We start from the raw sequence: 15,948 nt of genomic DNA, 5'->3' as shown, positions 1-15,948 counted from the left end.
AGCTAAGCTGAGTATTCAGCGGAAACGTTTAGGGTTTTTCTTTTAGCCATTTCCGCCACTTTTGAGCTTTGTTTTTCATATGTTTGTACTGTGCTTACTCGATGAAGATTTATACCTAAGATTAACTGCTGTAAAATTTCCGAGAGTTGCGACCGTTTTCCATGGAAGTGACAAGTGGATCAACATTGGAAACAAATTGCACTTGGTCTTAACACCTAAAACTTGAAAAAGCCTAGATCATGGATGTTCTTGTTATCTCATGTATAAGGACAAAGAACAGAAGCAAAAGACAGCTGGAGGGTCCGTAAGAAATATAGGTAAGCCAATAAAGTGACAGATATAAATTTTTATGTTGAATAATTTTAGAACGAAAAGTGTAAGACAGGGAAAATGACAGTTAAGTCTGTCAGTGAAGAAACTTCATGCCGATAATGAAGCTTTTTTTTAGTGTATTTTCCGAAGGAAATACACTATTGCATTCTCCCATGATGTCGTACCCAGACCTGAGACATTGTGAAGAGCACCGATCACGGGTCGTAGATCACGAAAATATATGCTATTCAAATTCATGTGTATATATATGTATGTATGTATGTATGTATGTATGTATGTATGTATGTATGTATGTATGTATGTATGTATGTATGTATGTATGTATTTCCGCCTTTTGAAGATTTTTCGATTTTTGAGTGGTTATATCTTTCTTACGTTGAAAGATATTTTGACCAATTTTTTTGCATTTTGTAGAGACTCATTAGGACTACTATTCTGCGAAAAAAAATTGAAATTTGAGGCAATAGATTTTGAGGGGTGGGGCTCGAAAGTGGGGGGAGGTCAAATCTTGTCCACTTGATAACTCGAGCGAAAATGAATATTTTGAGCTGAAATTTTTACGGGTGGTAGTTCTCCCCTACCCACGGGTTGGGGGCGTTACCTAGTGGGCGCGTCAGTAGGTGGCGGATAGCTGGATTCCCTATGTAGGTAGTGCCGTCGTGTAATACTTGTGTAGGGTAGCCTTGAATATACTGAATAAAAGGTCGCGGACCAAACGCTCCAAGCCCCAAATACCCAGCGTGTAAAGCGACCCGTGCGTTGGGAGTATGGCACCAGGGGCAAATGGTGCCTTAACGGAGCCCTGGGATACCGGGCGACCTCCCAGCGTATGTAGCCTTACCCTGGTAAGAGGCTCTGCTAGGGTGGACCACACCACTTCCTCACATCTCGTGGGACTCATATGGATAACATTCACTCTGAAACACCACAAAACCAGAACATCTCAGGGGAGAGTCGACCAGACTCAGACCTAGAGATGGTACTTCAGGGGAATGAGGAGAAGCAACACACTGCTACATCCTCAGAACTCTGCACAGGCGGGGGGCACGAAAATGCCGCACTGCAAGAATCCGAGGTGATGGAAGTCTCCTCTGAGACGGAGGAGAGGCTTTTGGGAGAACCGAAAGACTCAGCAACCTCAGAGGAAACTACCGGGGTGGCGGAAGCCAGAACCGGAGAGACCGAGCCAAAGGACAAAACGAAAAAGAGGAAACTTTCTGGAGCCCAAATCAAAAAGCGAAGAAGGGAAAGAAAACTGAGGGAGGAGCAGGAGAAGGCAGCGGAGGGGAAGTCAGCAATGACAACCAACCCGCAGACTTCAGCCGGCACCCCCACAGCTACCACCGGGGAGCAGGAAAAGGGAAAACCCCCCTCTAAACCTGCAAACTCGAATAAGAAATCTGGAGCGGCAAAGCGGAAACAGAAAAAAGCTGGTTCCTCGCAGCCGCAAACAGATAGGTTAAGGGAGCTGCAGCTGAAAGGCCAAACCTCCAAGAGAGGGAGATCGGACAGCAGCACACCGGACTCCGCCAAGAACACTGTGCCAAGCAAACGCTGGAAAGACCAACCAGGACCTTCGTTCTCTGGCGTAGTCACCAGCATTAAAATGGCAGTGGCACCGAAGGACTATCCAAAGAGCAGGCTCAGCGAAATAGAAATGGAGCTGGTACAGCAGGCTCTTCTAGCAAGGATAGAACCAGACTCAGAAACTAAGCCACAATTTCAGGGAACCAAATTCGAGCAGGGAGCACTGATGCTGTACTGCAGAAACTTGGTTACCAAAATTTGGCTGCAGGATAAGACGGCTACTCTGGTACCCTGGGAAGGGGCAGAGCTGAAGGCGGTCCTTGCAAAGGACCTCATCGTAAGCTGCAGGGTCATCTTCGAAGCACCAGCAGAGTTGAAGAAGGCAAAGCCGTCCGAGATCTTGGAAAAGATCGAGGGACAGAACGGTGGACTTCTTACCAAAGACTGGAAAGTTATACACTCAAAGGAGACCACGAAAGGTCAAACTTTGGTGTGCGTAGTGGACATGGCTTCGTTGGCAGTCCTGGAGGCGAGGAAGATGGTTATCTACATCGGATTCAACTCAGTGAGGCTAACGAACTTGGACAAAAAGAAAGCAGGGAATGAAGATCGTGCAGATCAATCTGCATAAAAGCAAGGCTGCGACAGCAAACCTTGTGAAAAACTTCCTCACTAAGAAACTGGACATTGCACTCATCCAGGAACCCTGGACCATCAAAGGGAAACCTGCAGGATTCGGTGGGGCTGGCGCTGACTTAGTCTATGACTTGTCAGGGGAAAACAGACCCAGAACCTGCATATTAGTGAGGAAGGGAATAAACTCTATGCCGCTAAGAAACCTCATAACTGCAGATCTAACAGCGGTGAAGGTGAATGTAAAAAGAGAAGGGGAGGACAGGGCGAGGGAGTTTATACTTGCATCGTCCTACCTCCCCTACGAATTAGAACCACCAACAGCGGAACTTCAGAGGCTGGTAGACTATGCAACGAGAGGGAGGAGCAGACTGATCGTAGGAACAGACGCAAACTCCCACCACGTCGCATGGGGCAGCACAGACACAAATGGTAGAGGTAACCAACTACTTGAATTTATAAGCAGCCTTAATTTAAATGTTTTGAATTTAGGTAACGAACCAACCTTTGTGACTAGAAACAGGTGTGAGGTCATAGACATCACAATTGCATCTAGCAACGCAGAGGATTGGGTAAAAGACTGGAGGGTGGCTAAGGAGCTGGTCTCCTTGTCAGACCACCGGTATATCACCTTCAAGCTGAATGTAGAGGCCAAAAGCACATACTTCTACAGGAATCCTAGACGTACTGACTGGGACCTTTATCGATCAAAAGAGCTCATCAGGAGACTAGGAGAAGTAGAATTGAGGTACGGCAACATTCAGGAGCTAAATGCAGCAGCCCTCGCCTTAGAGGGGGTCATCACATCAGCATATCACAACAGCTGTCCAGAGATCAAGAGAAGGGAACCAACACTGGAATGGTGGAGCCCTAAATTGGGCGAACTAAGACAGGAAACGAGGAAACTCTGGAATAAAGCGAGAAGAGATGGAAGTTGGGACGAATACTACACATCACTAAACGCTTACAACAGAGAGTTAAGAAGGGCGAAAAAAGAGTCCTGGCGGAAGTTCTGCGAAGAGATAGATACATACTCAGACGGAGCTAAACTCATGAGACTCTTAGCAAAAGACCCAGCGTTTAAAGGAGGCAACCTTATGAAACCAGATGGATCGCTAACGGAGACGGAGGCGGAAACACTGGAGGTGCTCCTGCAAACACACTTCCCCGAATGCGAACCGTTACAGGACGAAAACTCGAATGAGGCCAGGGGGACCCAGACCTTCGTAAGGAGGACGGGCAGACTGGACTGGCACGAGGCGAGGGAAACTGTCACGGTCAACAGACTAAAGTGGGCGGTGAAATCTTTCAAACCATACAAGGCACCTGGACCTGACGGAATACTGCCAGCACTATTACAACAGGGAGCTGAAATATTGCAACCTGCGCTTATCAGGATCCTAAGAGCCAGCCTTGCATTTGGTTACATACCTCAAGGGTGGAGGGAGGTCAGAGTGGTCTTTCTGCCCAAGCATGGCCGGAAGAACTTCGACCAGGCCAAGGCATATAGGCCTATCTGTCTTTCTTCATTCATAACTAAAACACTGGAAAGGCTAGTTGACAGAAGGATGTGTGAGGGGCTACTGAGGGTAGCACCATTGCACAGCCACCAACATGCCTACCAGATTGGGAAGTCCACGGAGACAGCACTGAATTCCCTTGTTGAGCAAATCGAACGAGCTATGAAGAGCAAGGAAGTAACATTAGCTGTTTTTCTCGACATTGAAGGAGCGTTCGACAACACATCCATTGATGCGATATTAAACTCTGCCAGGACAAAAGGGCTGAACAACACCACATACAGATGGGTAGAGGCCCTCCTTAGAGGTCGTCATGTAAATGCAGACTTGTTCGGAGAATCGAGAAGGGTTCGCGCAACCAGGGGCTGCCCACAAGGGGGAGTCATCTCTCCCAAATTGTGGAACCTGGTAGCAGATGAACTTCTGGTTCGTCTAAATGAGGCTGGATACTATGCGCAAGCATATGCAGATGACTTCGTTATACTGATAAGAGGAAAACACTGCATCGACCTCTCAGACCTAATGAGCGGAGCTCTCAGGATCGTGGAGGAGTGGTGCAGAGATAAGAACCTCAGGGTGAATCCTACGAAGACGACATTGGTCCCATTCACAAGGAAATACAACCTAGGTAACATCCAAGCTCCAAGCATTTTTGGAAGTGAAATTAAGGTGGCTGACACAGTCAAATATCTAGGTGTCTACCTAGATAAAAGAATGAACTGGAACCAGCACCTAGAGCACATCATAAACCGAGCAAAAAGGGCCATGAATTTGGCCAGAAGGTCGGTTGGCAAGAGGTGGGGGCTGAAACCGGCGATAACCAAATGGGTCTATACGTCGATAGTAAGACCCATCATAACATATGCAGCATGCATATGGTGGGAAAAAACGGAGCAAAAGGGAGCTCGGAATAAGCTGGACTCGCTGCAAAGACTGGCATGCTTGTACACGACAGGAGCAGTGAGAACAACTCCAACAGCGGCAATGGAGGTGATGCTAGGCCTGCCACCCCTGCACCTAGCAGTGAAGGGGGAGGCAGTAGCAGGAGCCTTTAGGCTGAAAACCAACAGCTTAGATGGCAAACTGCGGCCAAGACACCAGTCACTCTGTGAGAGTCCAAGCTTCCCTGCTCCGGCTTTACACATGGTCTCTGATCAAATGAAAACAACGTACAACTTCGACATTCCATACAGGCTCCGCATCAGCGAAGGCGAGGGGAACCAGAAAATGGTAGATGATGCCCTGGCTGCCTCGGAAGTTAGCTACTTCACTGACGGATCTAAGTCAGGAGATAAGACAGGAGCAGCGGTGTACGGAAACAAAAACTGCAAACTGAAGGCGAGTCTCGGCAGGAGCACCACGGTGAACCAGGCGGAGCTATACGCCATAATGATGGCAGCGAATAACGCTATAGACAAAGGCTGGAGAGACAAAAGGATCACCTTTTTCTCGGACAGCCAAGCAACTCTAAAAGCGGTATCAAACTTCAAGGTCAATTCAAAATTGACCATGGAGGGCATACAGAGGCTCACAAGACTGGCCAACGACAACCACGTCACATTGGTGTGGGTTCGTGGGCACACAGGTGTGAGGGGGAACGAAACTGCTGACCGCTTAGCTAAGGAGGCATCAGAGGAAAATTACATCGGACCAGAACCAGTGTTTGGACTGACCAAAAAAGGATTCAGAACAACAGTGAGGGACTGGGTGATGGAAGAGGTGAACAAAGAGTGGCAGAATGCCGAAGGCATGAGACATTCCAAGCAAATGCTGGAAGGCTACTCAAGGAAAATGACTGCAAACCTGTTGCATCGTAGTAGGGAGCAGCTAGGTATACTGTCGGGATTACTGACAGGACACAATCTCCTGCGGAAACACATGCACAGGATGGGTATCTTCAAGGATGAACCAAAGTGTAGGCTGTGTGAGGTAGAAGAGGAAACTGCAGAGCATATCATCTTCGACTGTGAAGCTCTGGAAAAGAAAAGACAGGACATCCGAGGAGATAACTCCTGGGATGACTGTCTAGCACCTGAGTTAGTTGCGGGCACTCTCCTCCAACTTGTTGAAGGGGAGGGCTTCTGGGACTAACCAGGAACCAACAACTGGGCACAATAGATCGAGAGGTCGCAGTGCATGGGGCAACCCACCAGAAAAAGGAAAAAAAAAGTTCTCCCCTAGGGCTGGTTTGGTATTGAATTTGAGCTAAATCGGCCGAGCCGTTTAAAAATGGCGAGCTTTGAAAGTTTTAGGCGAGGGGTGCGCGGCATGAGGGGAGCCGGCCGGAGCAGGGCCGCACAGTGGGTCGGGGGAGAAAGTTTTTGGACAAGCTGATCGTCGCACAGTGGGTCAGGGGAGAGAAGTTTTTGGACAAACTTTTCGTCGCACAGTGGGTCAGGGGAAGGAAGATTCTGGACAAATTGTTCGTCGCACAGTGTGTCAGGTTAAATGATCTGTTCTTGAACAAAATCTCACCATTTAACCGTCACAACCTTTCGCAGCGCGTTCGCTGGCAACGTACGCAACTACTATCTTGTGCTCAAGAAATTAATTCATTCCCTTACAGATTGATCCCCCCCCCCCTTCGGAAAATACACTCTTCCCGCGGTGGACGCGCGGGTCGCTTAAGAAGACAGAACAACTGGAATGGACACTCAAACTAAAAAGCGCGCGCGAAGCGCGCGTCCTGGGGGGGCTTGGGGGGGCTTCGCCCCCCAAAAAAACCGGCGCGGAGCGAAGCGGAGCGCCGGTTTGTTACACTTCAAATATCCCTCGAGGGATAATCCTGCGCTCTCCCGTCCCTAGAGCCCCTCCCCCCTCCTACCTAATTCAGCCAGCCCCAAGTGACCGTCGTTTGAGACCATCAAACTCGGATCACCTGGCCGAGAATCGAACCCGGGACGTCCTGATCATAGAGCAAGCGCTACAACCACTACAGACTACACCACAGGAGGACGACACAGCAGGATAGGACAGGAGGGCAGCTGAAACGATTCGCCGGTATTTTCTTGATTTGATGAGTATACTTCATACTTTTTTGTACTTTTTGTGATACGTTATATATTTTTGGTAGGAACTGATGGTTACCCAGGCAGTCCAGGAACCAAAGGTCTTAAAGGAGATCGTGGAATTCTTGGTGCTCGAGGTCTTCTGGGTGATCAAGGATTGGCAGGACTTCCTGGGAGACAAGGAAGATATGGTTTGCCAGGAGCTCCTGGTCCAGATGGTGATGAAGGAGAAGACGGAGATCCTGGTGTGAAGGGTGAACCAGGAAGGCCTGGGCTTCCAGGAGCAGCAGGTAACAAAGGACCCAGGGGCGATTACGGTCCTCCAGGTTCTGAAGGGCCGGAGGGAGCTGAAGGCCCAAAGGTAATTCAACATTCAACTCACTAAATGTTGCGCAATTATTTTATATTTTATCCAGATTTTATCACCAACTATACTTCGCAAAATTAGGAGCTTGGACAAACAGACCAAGATTTTCATCGCCTGATTTTCGTAATCAAATGCGTTCAAGGCGAGGATCTGAAAACCGCTCCGGTGAACATCACGTTGTTCGTGGTGGCGAAAAATAATTTTCTGGCCAATGGCATAGACCGGGTGATCGTGATCATGCCTGCGAAATATTCGCACAGACTACTCCACGAAACCGTGATACAGTTGGATTAATCCGATTTATCTTAAGCAAAAAATTAAAAACAATTAAATTTCGATTTTTCAAATTCAAATCGATTTTTTTCACAAACATGGCATAAGTACAATTATGGTACTAATACAATCATGACTTTTTTCCCCTTTTTTTACATGGCATTGGTACTAATGTGCTTACAATTTTTGTTACATGAATACATCGTCAGGATTAATCGCTGCTTGCGTGTTTCCTAAGACGCGCCTTTTGCAAATGATACCTCGCCGTTTGTTCAGACACCCAAATTACCAAATATATACGGACATTTTAAAATGTATGTCAAGTTTTTACCCATATCTGAAAAAAGTGATTATCTATGTTAAAAAAATTGAAATTATATGGGTTAAAGCGACTCTATTCGTAAAATATTACCATTCATTTGAGAAAAAGGGGAAAAGAAAAAAATTCCGGTTAGGTATAGTGTCATCAATGTTTCGGCAATGATGTCATGAGTAAACTGTATTAGGTTTTGAAAAAGTTTAGGTTAACTGGCCTAACAAATTAAAAAGATTAAAGTCTTCCTAGATGGCTAAAGTAGGAAACCGCGTATCTCCATTGCGGTGTTTAAAAATCTCCTCTCCCATTTTATTTTTTCGAAGAAAAACAAGCCAACTTTTTAGCTTGATATTCATACAGAATATTCTGCTACCAGAGAAGAAAAATCAAGTTTTCATTAAGAAATTACGTTGAATAGTTTTCCATAGAAATAATAAAGTATGATAGGCAATTTGCAACGTCACAAACTGGTACATACGTAGTTTCCCGTTTTGCCATCGAATTACAGGAATTCCTTAAAGTCTTTCTCCTTCCCTCTAACTTTTTACATAAGTGAGCTAAAGATTTGAAACTTAGAGGATATTCCTAGTCCAAAGGGAACTACTTTTTAGCCCCCCTAAAATTTTCAGGGGGCCTTGGGGGTGGGTAACTGACTCCAATTATTTTCAAATAGAAGGGCCCCCTTGTGATACTTCGATCAAAGAGGTTAAAAAAAGAAAAATTTTCGCAAAAGCCCGAAGTCATTCTCTGAAATTGTTTCAAAATGGCTGCTGGTTAATAGTTCAAAGTGGCCGAAATTGGCGACTCGATTTTCTGGGATGGTTTTGCCAGAAAGTCGGTATCGAGGGTATTTTGATACGAAAAAAAAAACAAATTTCTATTTGACACAAGATTTTCATAAAAATGCTAATTTTTTCAAATGGTGGCTGGTTAAAGTCCAAAATGGTCGAAAATTCGCAACCCCAATTTTTTCATAATATAATGTTAATTTTTCTTTTTTCGTGCCAAAATATCTCGTATTTCTCGTCTTATTTTTTTCTCTACGATAATTTGAACCGGAGGTAAGATTGTTTGAAAATGGGTCAAATTTGATCTTTGACCTATCATAAATCGATCAAAAATTAAGATATTGATCTGCGATTTGCACCAAAATTCTTAGTTTTTCATTTTCTTTCTAATGATGCATCACAAGATAGGGGTTACCATTTGAAAAAAAAAAGTTGAAAAAAGTTGAAAAGGGGGGGGGGCGGGAGGGACAAAAATCAACCCTCTTGGAAGATGGTCTCCTTTAAGATAGAAACATTTCCAAAGTTTCGTTTGTCTATCTCCAATCGTCCAAAAGTTATTAGGGGGGGGGGGGGGGTATACGGACTTTTGGGACACCCTTTATAATCAAGTATAATCTAGACACAGTCTCGCTGGTTTTAAATATGTAAGTTGTAAAAAATGATTGTATTTATTTATAAATTAAATCATTCCTTTCTTTTCTTTCGTCAAAAGGGTGAAACGGGTGATGTTGGTTTCCAAGGTCCGTCAGGTCTACCAGGAGATGCTAACTTCAGCGGACCTCAGGGTGACCCTGGAGATGAAGGTGATCTAACACAATATATTTTATCAGTTGAGAGGCTTGAAGAGAAAGGCGTTTAAGTGCAGCTTTTGCTAGTTCGAAAAATACGTGTTTGAAATTTCGAAATTTTATGGAGCCTTATAGCGGGTAGAAAGTTCAAATTATGCTTAAGTATTGAGATTTGGGAGAGAATTTTTCACATAGTAGGTAGGTATACATTCAGATTAATTTTACTTGAAATAATTAATTTTTCAATTTTTTAAAAAACTGCACTTAGGCGCTTTGTCCTCCAAACCCTTCAGTACTTAATCGTTTAGAGGAATCCAAAGGTAACTTATTTTTCCTCTTGCCTATTAATACCATTTATGAAATTGACCACCACCGTCGAAGTGACAGTCTGCCAGCTATGCTGGGTCATAGGTACCACTGTACCATACGAGTAAAAGGAGAAAAAGAGGGAGAAAAGAGAGGGGGGAAATTTCAATTTCTAGAACAAGATTCATTTTGACTGTATGCCTTGCTGGAATCATTGATAGGAAGAAGTGAGGCTATCTACTAATACCTACCTATTAATTTTTTCCCAAGAATGGGCCTGTTGCGCCATTTTTTATTGATTTTAACGAAAGAACTAAGAAGAAGATGTCACAGGAATTTTCCCGGAGTTTTTTGATCGCCGGAAACCCCAAAAAAGTGAACGTAGAAATGCCTAAAAATTCGGATTTTCAAACTGGTCACTTTTACGCGGGAACGGATCCGGTATACTCGTTACGTTACATCTCATGACAAAAATTGTCTTTTCTTCACTTACAATTTATTTCCCCATAAAGAATTGGCAGTCGCTCTTCAAATGCAAATATCGAGACAATCGATGATTTTTTGACCAAAATCGAATTCAGAAATGCATTCTTTGGACGTTCAAATGGTTAAAACCTTTATTAGATAAAAAGGAACCGACGGGATAAATCCTATTTTAAAGGAAAACTTTAGTCAATGGGCAATTGTTTACATTTGTCATAGAGATAACATTGGTCGAAGATTAATTTGCGACAGACATTTTCATGAGTTTTTACTTTTTTGTCACTATTTGAAGGTAAGATTTTTTTGTAAATCAATTACTTAGTACCTTTAGGACCATGTTAAAAGCTGTAACGGTATACAAAGTTACATATTAATTTAGAAAACACTCCGGCAGTCCAACGTTCAAACCATGGATGTTCTTTCGATTTGTCAATCAATCATTAAAAGAAAAAAAATGGGCATAATGTTTAAAAGGTGACTCATCTACAATTCGTTGTGATGATGTGATGTGCGAAGCTGTTTTTTTAATCGCTCATCAAACAAAGTGTAAGTCACCTTGTAAACATTATGATGCTGATTATTATTATTTTTTTTTAACGATTGATTGACTAAAAAGAAAAGAAAAGCAAATAATTAACATCATAATGTTTACAAGATGACTTACACTTTGTTGTGATAAAGCGGTTAAAAAACAAAATAATCAATCGTAAAAACATAGTCTCCGGGACGAGGATCAGACCTTGGCCTTGTGATCCCGAAAGCGAGTGCGCTGCCGCTAGGCCAACCGACTTACATGCTGAGAGTGGCACTCGGATCTGTTAGACCGTGGGCCAGCAAGGGGCAACCCCCCCCCCCCCCCCGTGGGAATTTTGAAGATGGTGATTTTTTTGAAGCTCTCAACTAGTAGAATAAGATTTTTCTTGTTTACGCGAATTTTATTGTGGTGGGGGGGGGGGGGAGTAGGCCCCCCCCTAAAATTGCTCAGAATTCCGACTTTTCCGCGAATTTTCCCACTTTTACCCAAAAAGGCTTGATTTTAGGGCAAAACTCCACATAACCATTCTAAAAGCTCGTGAAATTTTGGTTTAGAAAAGTTTTGTTTGACTTTGACCAGGACCCGCGGTCCCCCGCGGTCTCCCCGGGGGGGGGGGGGGGGGGGGGGGGGGTGGGGCTGAAAATGTCAAAATGTCTCAAATTTCCGCGAAAATGACCGTTTCGCCGCGATTTCTCGCCAATAACGCAAAGAAGGTTCGTATTATATCGTAAAATTGTTTACCCCTAAAATAATAGAGCATTAATTTTTCATTCGAGGGGCGGCCTAACCCCTCGTGGGGGGGAGGGGGCCCCCCAGCAGTACCCACCCTATGAAAACCGTCAAAATTCGCCGCTTCCTTGAAGTAGCGTTATGCGCAAAAATGGGCGGCAAAATGAAAACAAGTAGCGTTTGTTCTGAGAGAACATCAATGAGGATTCTTGTGGGGGGTGACAGGGGGGAGGGAGGTACATCCTCCTCCCTCCCCCTCCTCCTCCCCCCAAAAAACAATCACGAAAAACGTTAATTAAACGCGAAAATTCCACTTTATAAGACGACTTTCAGGGCTTGTCATTGACACGCTTACACTAACGTAATTTAACGGGTGGGGGGAGGGGAGAGGGGTTTACCTTCCTCCCTCCTCTTCCACCCCCTCCCTCCCCCAAAGAAATAATCACGAAAAAATTTAAATAAACGCGAAAATTCCATACTCTAAAAGGCGACTTTCAGGGTGTGTCATTGTCACGCTCACACTAATATAATTTAATGAGGGGAGGGGGAGGGGGTGTTAGACATCTTAGCCTCCCCAGCCAACATTAAAAAAGGGTGGGGGAGGGGTAATTTATAAACGTTACTTACTTAATAATAGGAGGGACGGGGAAACCTAGCTGCAGTAGGAGAATTTTAAGATTTGAAGGGATCCGTAATTAAATCAGGGAACGTAGAGATACTATTTTATTTTTTGGAAGTGACTGAAACTGAGGGGAGTTTATTCATAATTGACGGAAATATACATTCTTAAGCTTATATCAACATTTTTGAAACGTTTGGAGAATAGGCTCAAAGTGTATTGGATCGTTTGCCAAAGTATTCAATCATTCATTTGGTCACAGACGGATACTGTGAATTGATAACTGATTCCAAGTTCAAATTTCACGAAAAGAACGATGGTGCTACTAAAAAGCTTGAAATGACCTCTCAAACTCAAAAAAAGCTGTTTTTGGAACCGACCCATTCGAAACGGTCACTTTCGCGCGGGAACGGATCCGGTACACTCTTTACGTCACATCTCATGACAAAAATTGTCTTTTCATCCCTTACAATTTATTTCCCCACTAGCCGCTGTGGCTCGCTTCGCTCGCCTCGCGTCTAGCCGGGGGCTCCGCCCCCTGGACCCCGGTCACTCGCTTCGCGAGTGACTTACGGCTCGCAAGCGAGCCGTATTCCGTGCCGTAAATGCAAAAAGATGATAAAGTAATGTAATCCAATAAGAACTCTTCTGAATACATGAATACGAGAGGCATTCCTTCCTAAATTAGTTTACCTGTTTTCAGTTCCGTAATGATCTTCCTTGTAAATTTTCAAAAGAAAAACGAAATTACGCGAAATTGCCAAGAAGCATTATGGATAGTTTTTCTGTAAGGGATTTTTCTTCGGGGGGGGGGGGGGGCATTAACTGTGAGTTAAATAAGGCGAAGTCCCTCCGGAATATGACAATGTAAGCCCTGCGCACTTGGTATTGGCCAGGAGGAGTAGCTCACTGGCGTCCTCCAGGACTCCAGCCAACACCACGCCAAAGCTACAGACTTAAACAATCATACGTCGGGTGGCGCCAGTAGTAGAGAAATTTAGGACTTAAGAAAAGAGCAAATTTCGAATGTTACATGAAAAAAAGCATCTCATGCATTTGGCCATCATATAAATGGATGTATTTTCAAATGAATTTCGCGCAAAAGTATGAACGAACGGGGTACAAAACGTATTACCTTATAAAAGAAGGATTTTCGGTTACTCGGCACTGACCGGCAAAATACATGTAAATTTGGAGTTACTCCTCCTAGTCGTTAGCTACTCACTCAAGGAACATTCTGCGTAAAAAATTCGAGTGAATTGTTTGAATGTGTAAATTATTAGACTCATTAATTAGTATACGCACTAAAAAGAGACAAACTTCATGCACAGGACGCAACAATCTCGCACATTTGCACCCAGAAAATATGAGTAGAAATTGTGTAGAACGTTTCTGGCGAAAACAGGTGTACAATAGCCTCGCACTGGGTTGGACACTAAAAAACCGAGGATATTCCGTAAAAAAAGAAAGGAAAGAAAGTATGAGTAGAAATTGCTAAATATCCATTCATCGACTGGCGCGGCCGCAAAAGAACGTATCTCGCGAATACAGAGGCAAAATAGTATCACTCAATATCGGACACTCACAAATCGGAACTGTTCCGTGAAAAAAGAAAGAAAAATTGAGCAGATATTGTTAAGTACCCATTGATCAACTAACATAACCGTAAAAGAACGTATCCGACGAAAGCAGATGAGCGATGGGCAACCTCTCAAAAAGTCGCGAGATTTCGAAATCTAATCAGTGTTGCTCTCGAGATGCAGGATGCAGCTAAGTTGGCAGCGTACACGAATAGACTGATTTTCGGAGCAACTCAGAGGAAGCAATTCAGTCCTGAAAACATTTTGTTTCCTGTTTTTTCCCACGGTTTTCCTTTGCTCTTCGATAAAGGTAGCTGATGTAGGGGTAACGGGAGGGACAAACATAATTCTGCATTGGTAAGGAAGAACACCGTATGAGTCTTCAGACGTTGCCAAATTTCCCTGGAAAACCGCTAAATTTCAGGAAAATTTTTGAAAATTTTGGATACTTTTGTTTTTAATTTGATCTAAAACGTCTGAATATTTCATGGGGAAAATATTCATAATTTTCCTCAAAAATAAACATTTTATCAAAGAAAATTTGGCAACTCCCGAATGTTCATATGTCGTTCTTCCTTAGCACGGCAGAATTGCAAACACTACGCTTTAAAAAAGAGACCATTTTCGGTTTTCTTCAAAGTATTCGGACATAACTCCAATAAAAATACAATGAGAGGATTAGCGCGAGGTTTGGATGTCGCTCCCTGGTCGGAAAATCATGTTTTGACTCGTCTGCCGACAAAATCTCGTCAAAGCGTTCAAGAACAGCTGGGCCTGGACAGTCAGGAGACCAGGCGGCAGCAATAGATCTCAATTCGTCATCCTTTTTTCCCTTCCTGCTCGGCCTAGTGGAGCTCCAAAAAAATTGATGAAATTTCTCTCATCGGGTTCGATTTCAACTTTCTCAGTAAATTTACGCTCTGCTAAAAAAGTATATTACAATGAACTAAATTTCGTCGTGATATGTTGATAAGTAACGGAAATATCGTTCAGCAAGTTATAAATGCAGCAGTTGTGGTATCGATCTTAGTGTACCGTAGAATCATGTATTTTCATTAGTTTGACCACCATTCTGCTCAAAATTTCACCGCGAATCGAAAAATATACACTGTAAAAAAATTTCCGAATGATAGAAAAAATTGCATTTTTATTGTCTTTAAATTTTGAGGGTCAGATTTTGTTTGGCATTTGAGACAATAGAGCTGCGATCCCGTAGCGAGCAGTCTCGGGCTCGAGGGTTGTTAGACAAAAGGACGGGAAAACCCATGTCATCGCACCGCTTCGACAGTTTTATGGAACCACGTATCTGGGGCGGCTTCCTTTTATTCAGACAGAGCAGTGCTGAGACTGAGTCCGAGTTTGACCTTCGGCGTTGGGTGAAGGCTGTGTAGTAGTAATATGGAGAGGGATCTATTTGCATCTCTCAGCGGTTTACACAGATATGGCTGAAAAATTGGAAATTCTCATAGTTTTGCGAGCATCTAGGAGCTAGAAGCTTTCAATCGACCCAAAAATCGTAAAAATCGCCCCGGTAGATCTCTCAAAATAGGCGTTACAACAGGAACATAACCAATTCCCGGGAACTTAAGGCCGGAGGGGGGTGGATTTGGCTTTAAGAGCGTCTCAGGAAGAAGAGTCTGAAAAATTTGGAAGTCTGACAATTTTGCGAGCATCTAGAAGCTAGGAGCTTGCGGTCGACCCAAAAATCGTAAAAATCGCCCGGTAGATCTCTCAAATTAGGCGTTACAACGGAAACATACCGCAACTCTCGGAAACTTAAGGTCGGAGGGGGGTGGATTTGGCTTTAAAAGCGTCTTAAGCGAAAGAGGCTGAAAAATTTGGAAGTCTGAAAATTTTGCGGACATCGGGACGTCAAGGGCTTTAACCAGAGTCAAGCATCGTCGAAATCGGTCCGGTAGAACTCCAGAAATAAGCGTTACAGTGAAACCCCCAACGATTTTATTTATATAGATAAAGAATTGGCAGTCGCTCTTCAAATGCAAATATCGAGGCAATCGATGATGGGGCCCCCTTAGACTGGTGAGTTCTGCTAGGTATCGGACGTTGATGGCCATCTCACGTGCGATAGCTGACCAATACTCGGTGCAACTTGTCGACCTCCCTCATTAGTTCCTAATAGTTC

General features: G+C 43.9%; 2 protein-coding genes across 2 annotated transcripts in view; both read left to right on the top strand.

Moving 5' to 3' along the window:
* vkg (Collagen alpha-1(IV) chain viking) overlaps window positions 1-15,948 on the top strand; it is a 216,624-nt gene that overhangs the window by 142,628 nt on the left and 58,048 nt on the right. The window contains exons 19-20 of the mRNA XM_072296889.1: window positions 7,087-7,382; window positions 9,478-9,568. Of these exons, the coding sequence (XP_072152990.1) occupies window positions 7,087-7,382; window positions 9,478-9,568 (387 nt within the window). The remainder of the gene's footprint in view (window positions 1-7,086; window positions 7,383-9,477; window positions 9,569-15,948) is intronic.
* On the top strand, window positions 954-2,491 carry LOC140226042 (uncharacterized). Its single transcript, XM_072306423.1, has one exon. The coding sequence runs from the start codon at window positions 1,235-1,237 to the stop codon at window positions 2,489-2,491; it is 1,257 nt and encodes a 418-aa protein (XP_072162524.1). The 5' UTR covers window positions 954-1,234.

The sequence above is a fragment of the Bemisia tabaci genome, chromosome 1 (assembly GCF_918797505.1).
Source record: "Bemisia tabaci chromosome 1, PGI_BMITA_v3".
Lineage (NCBI taxonomy): Eukaryota > Metazoa > Arthropoda > Insecta > Hemiptera > Aleyrodidae > Bemisia > Bemisia tabaci.
This window is presented reverse-complemented; position numbering and strand designations above follow the sequence as displayed.

Excerpts from the sequence above, each read along its gene's own strand:
- LOC140226042 (XM_072306423.1), top strand. The coding sequence starts at position 1,235 with ATGGATAACATTCACTCTGAAACACCACAAAACCAGAACATCTCAGGG.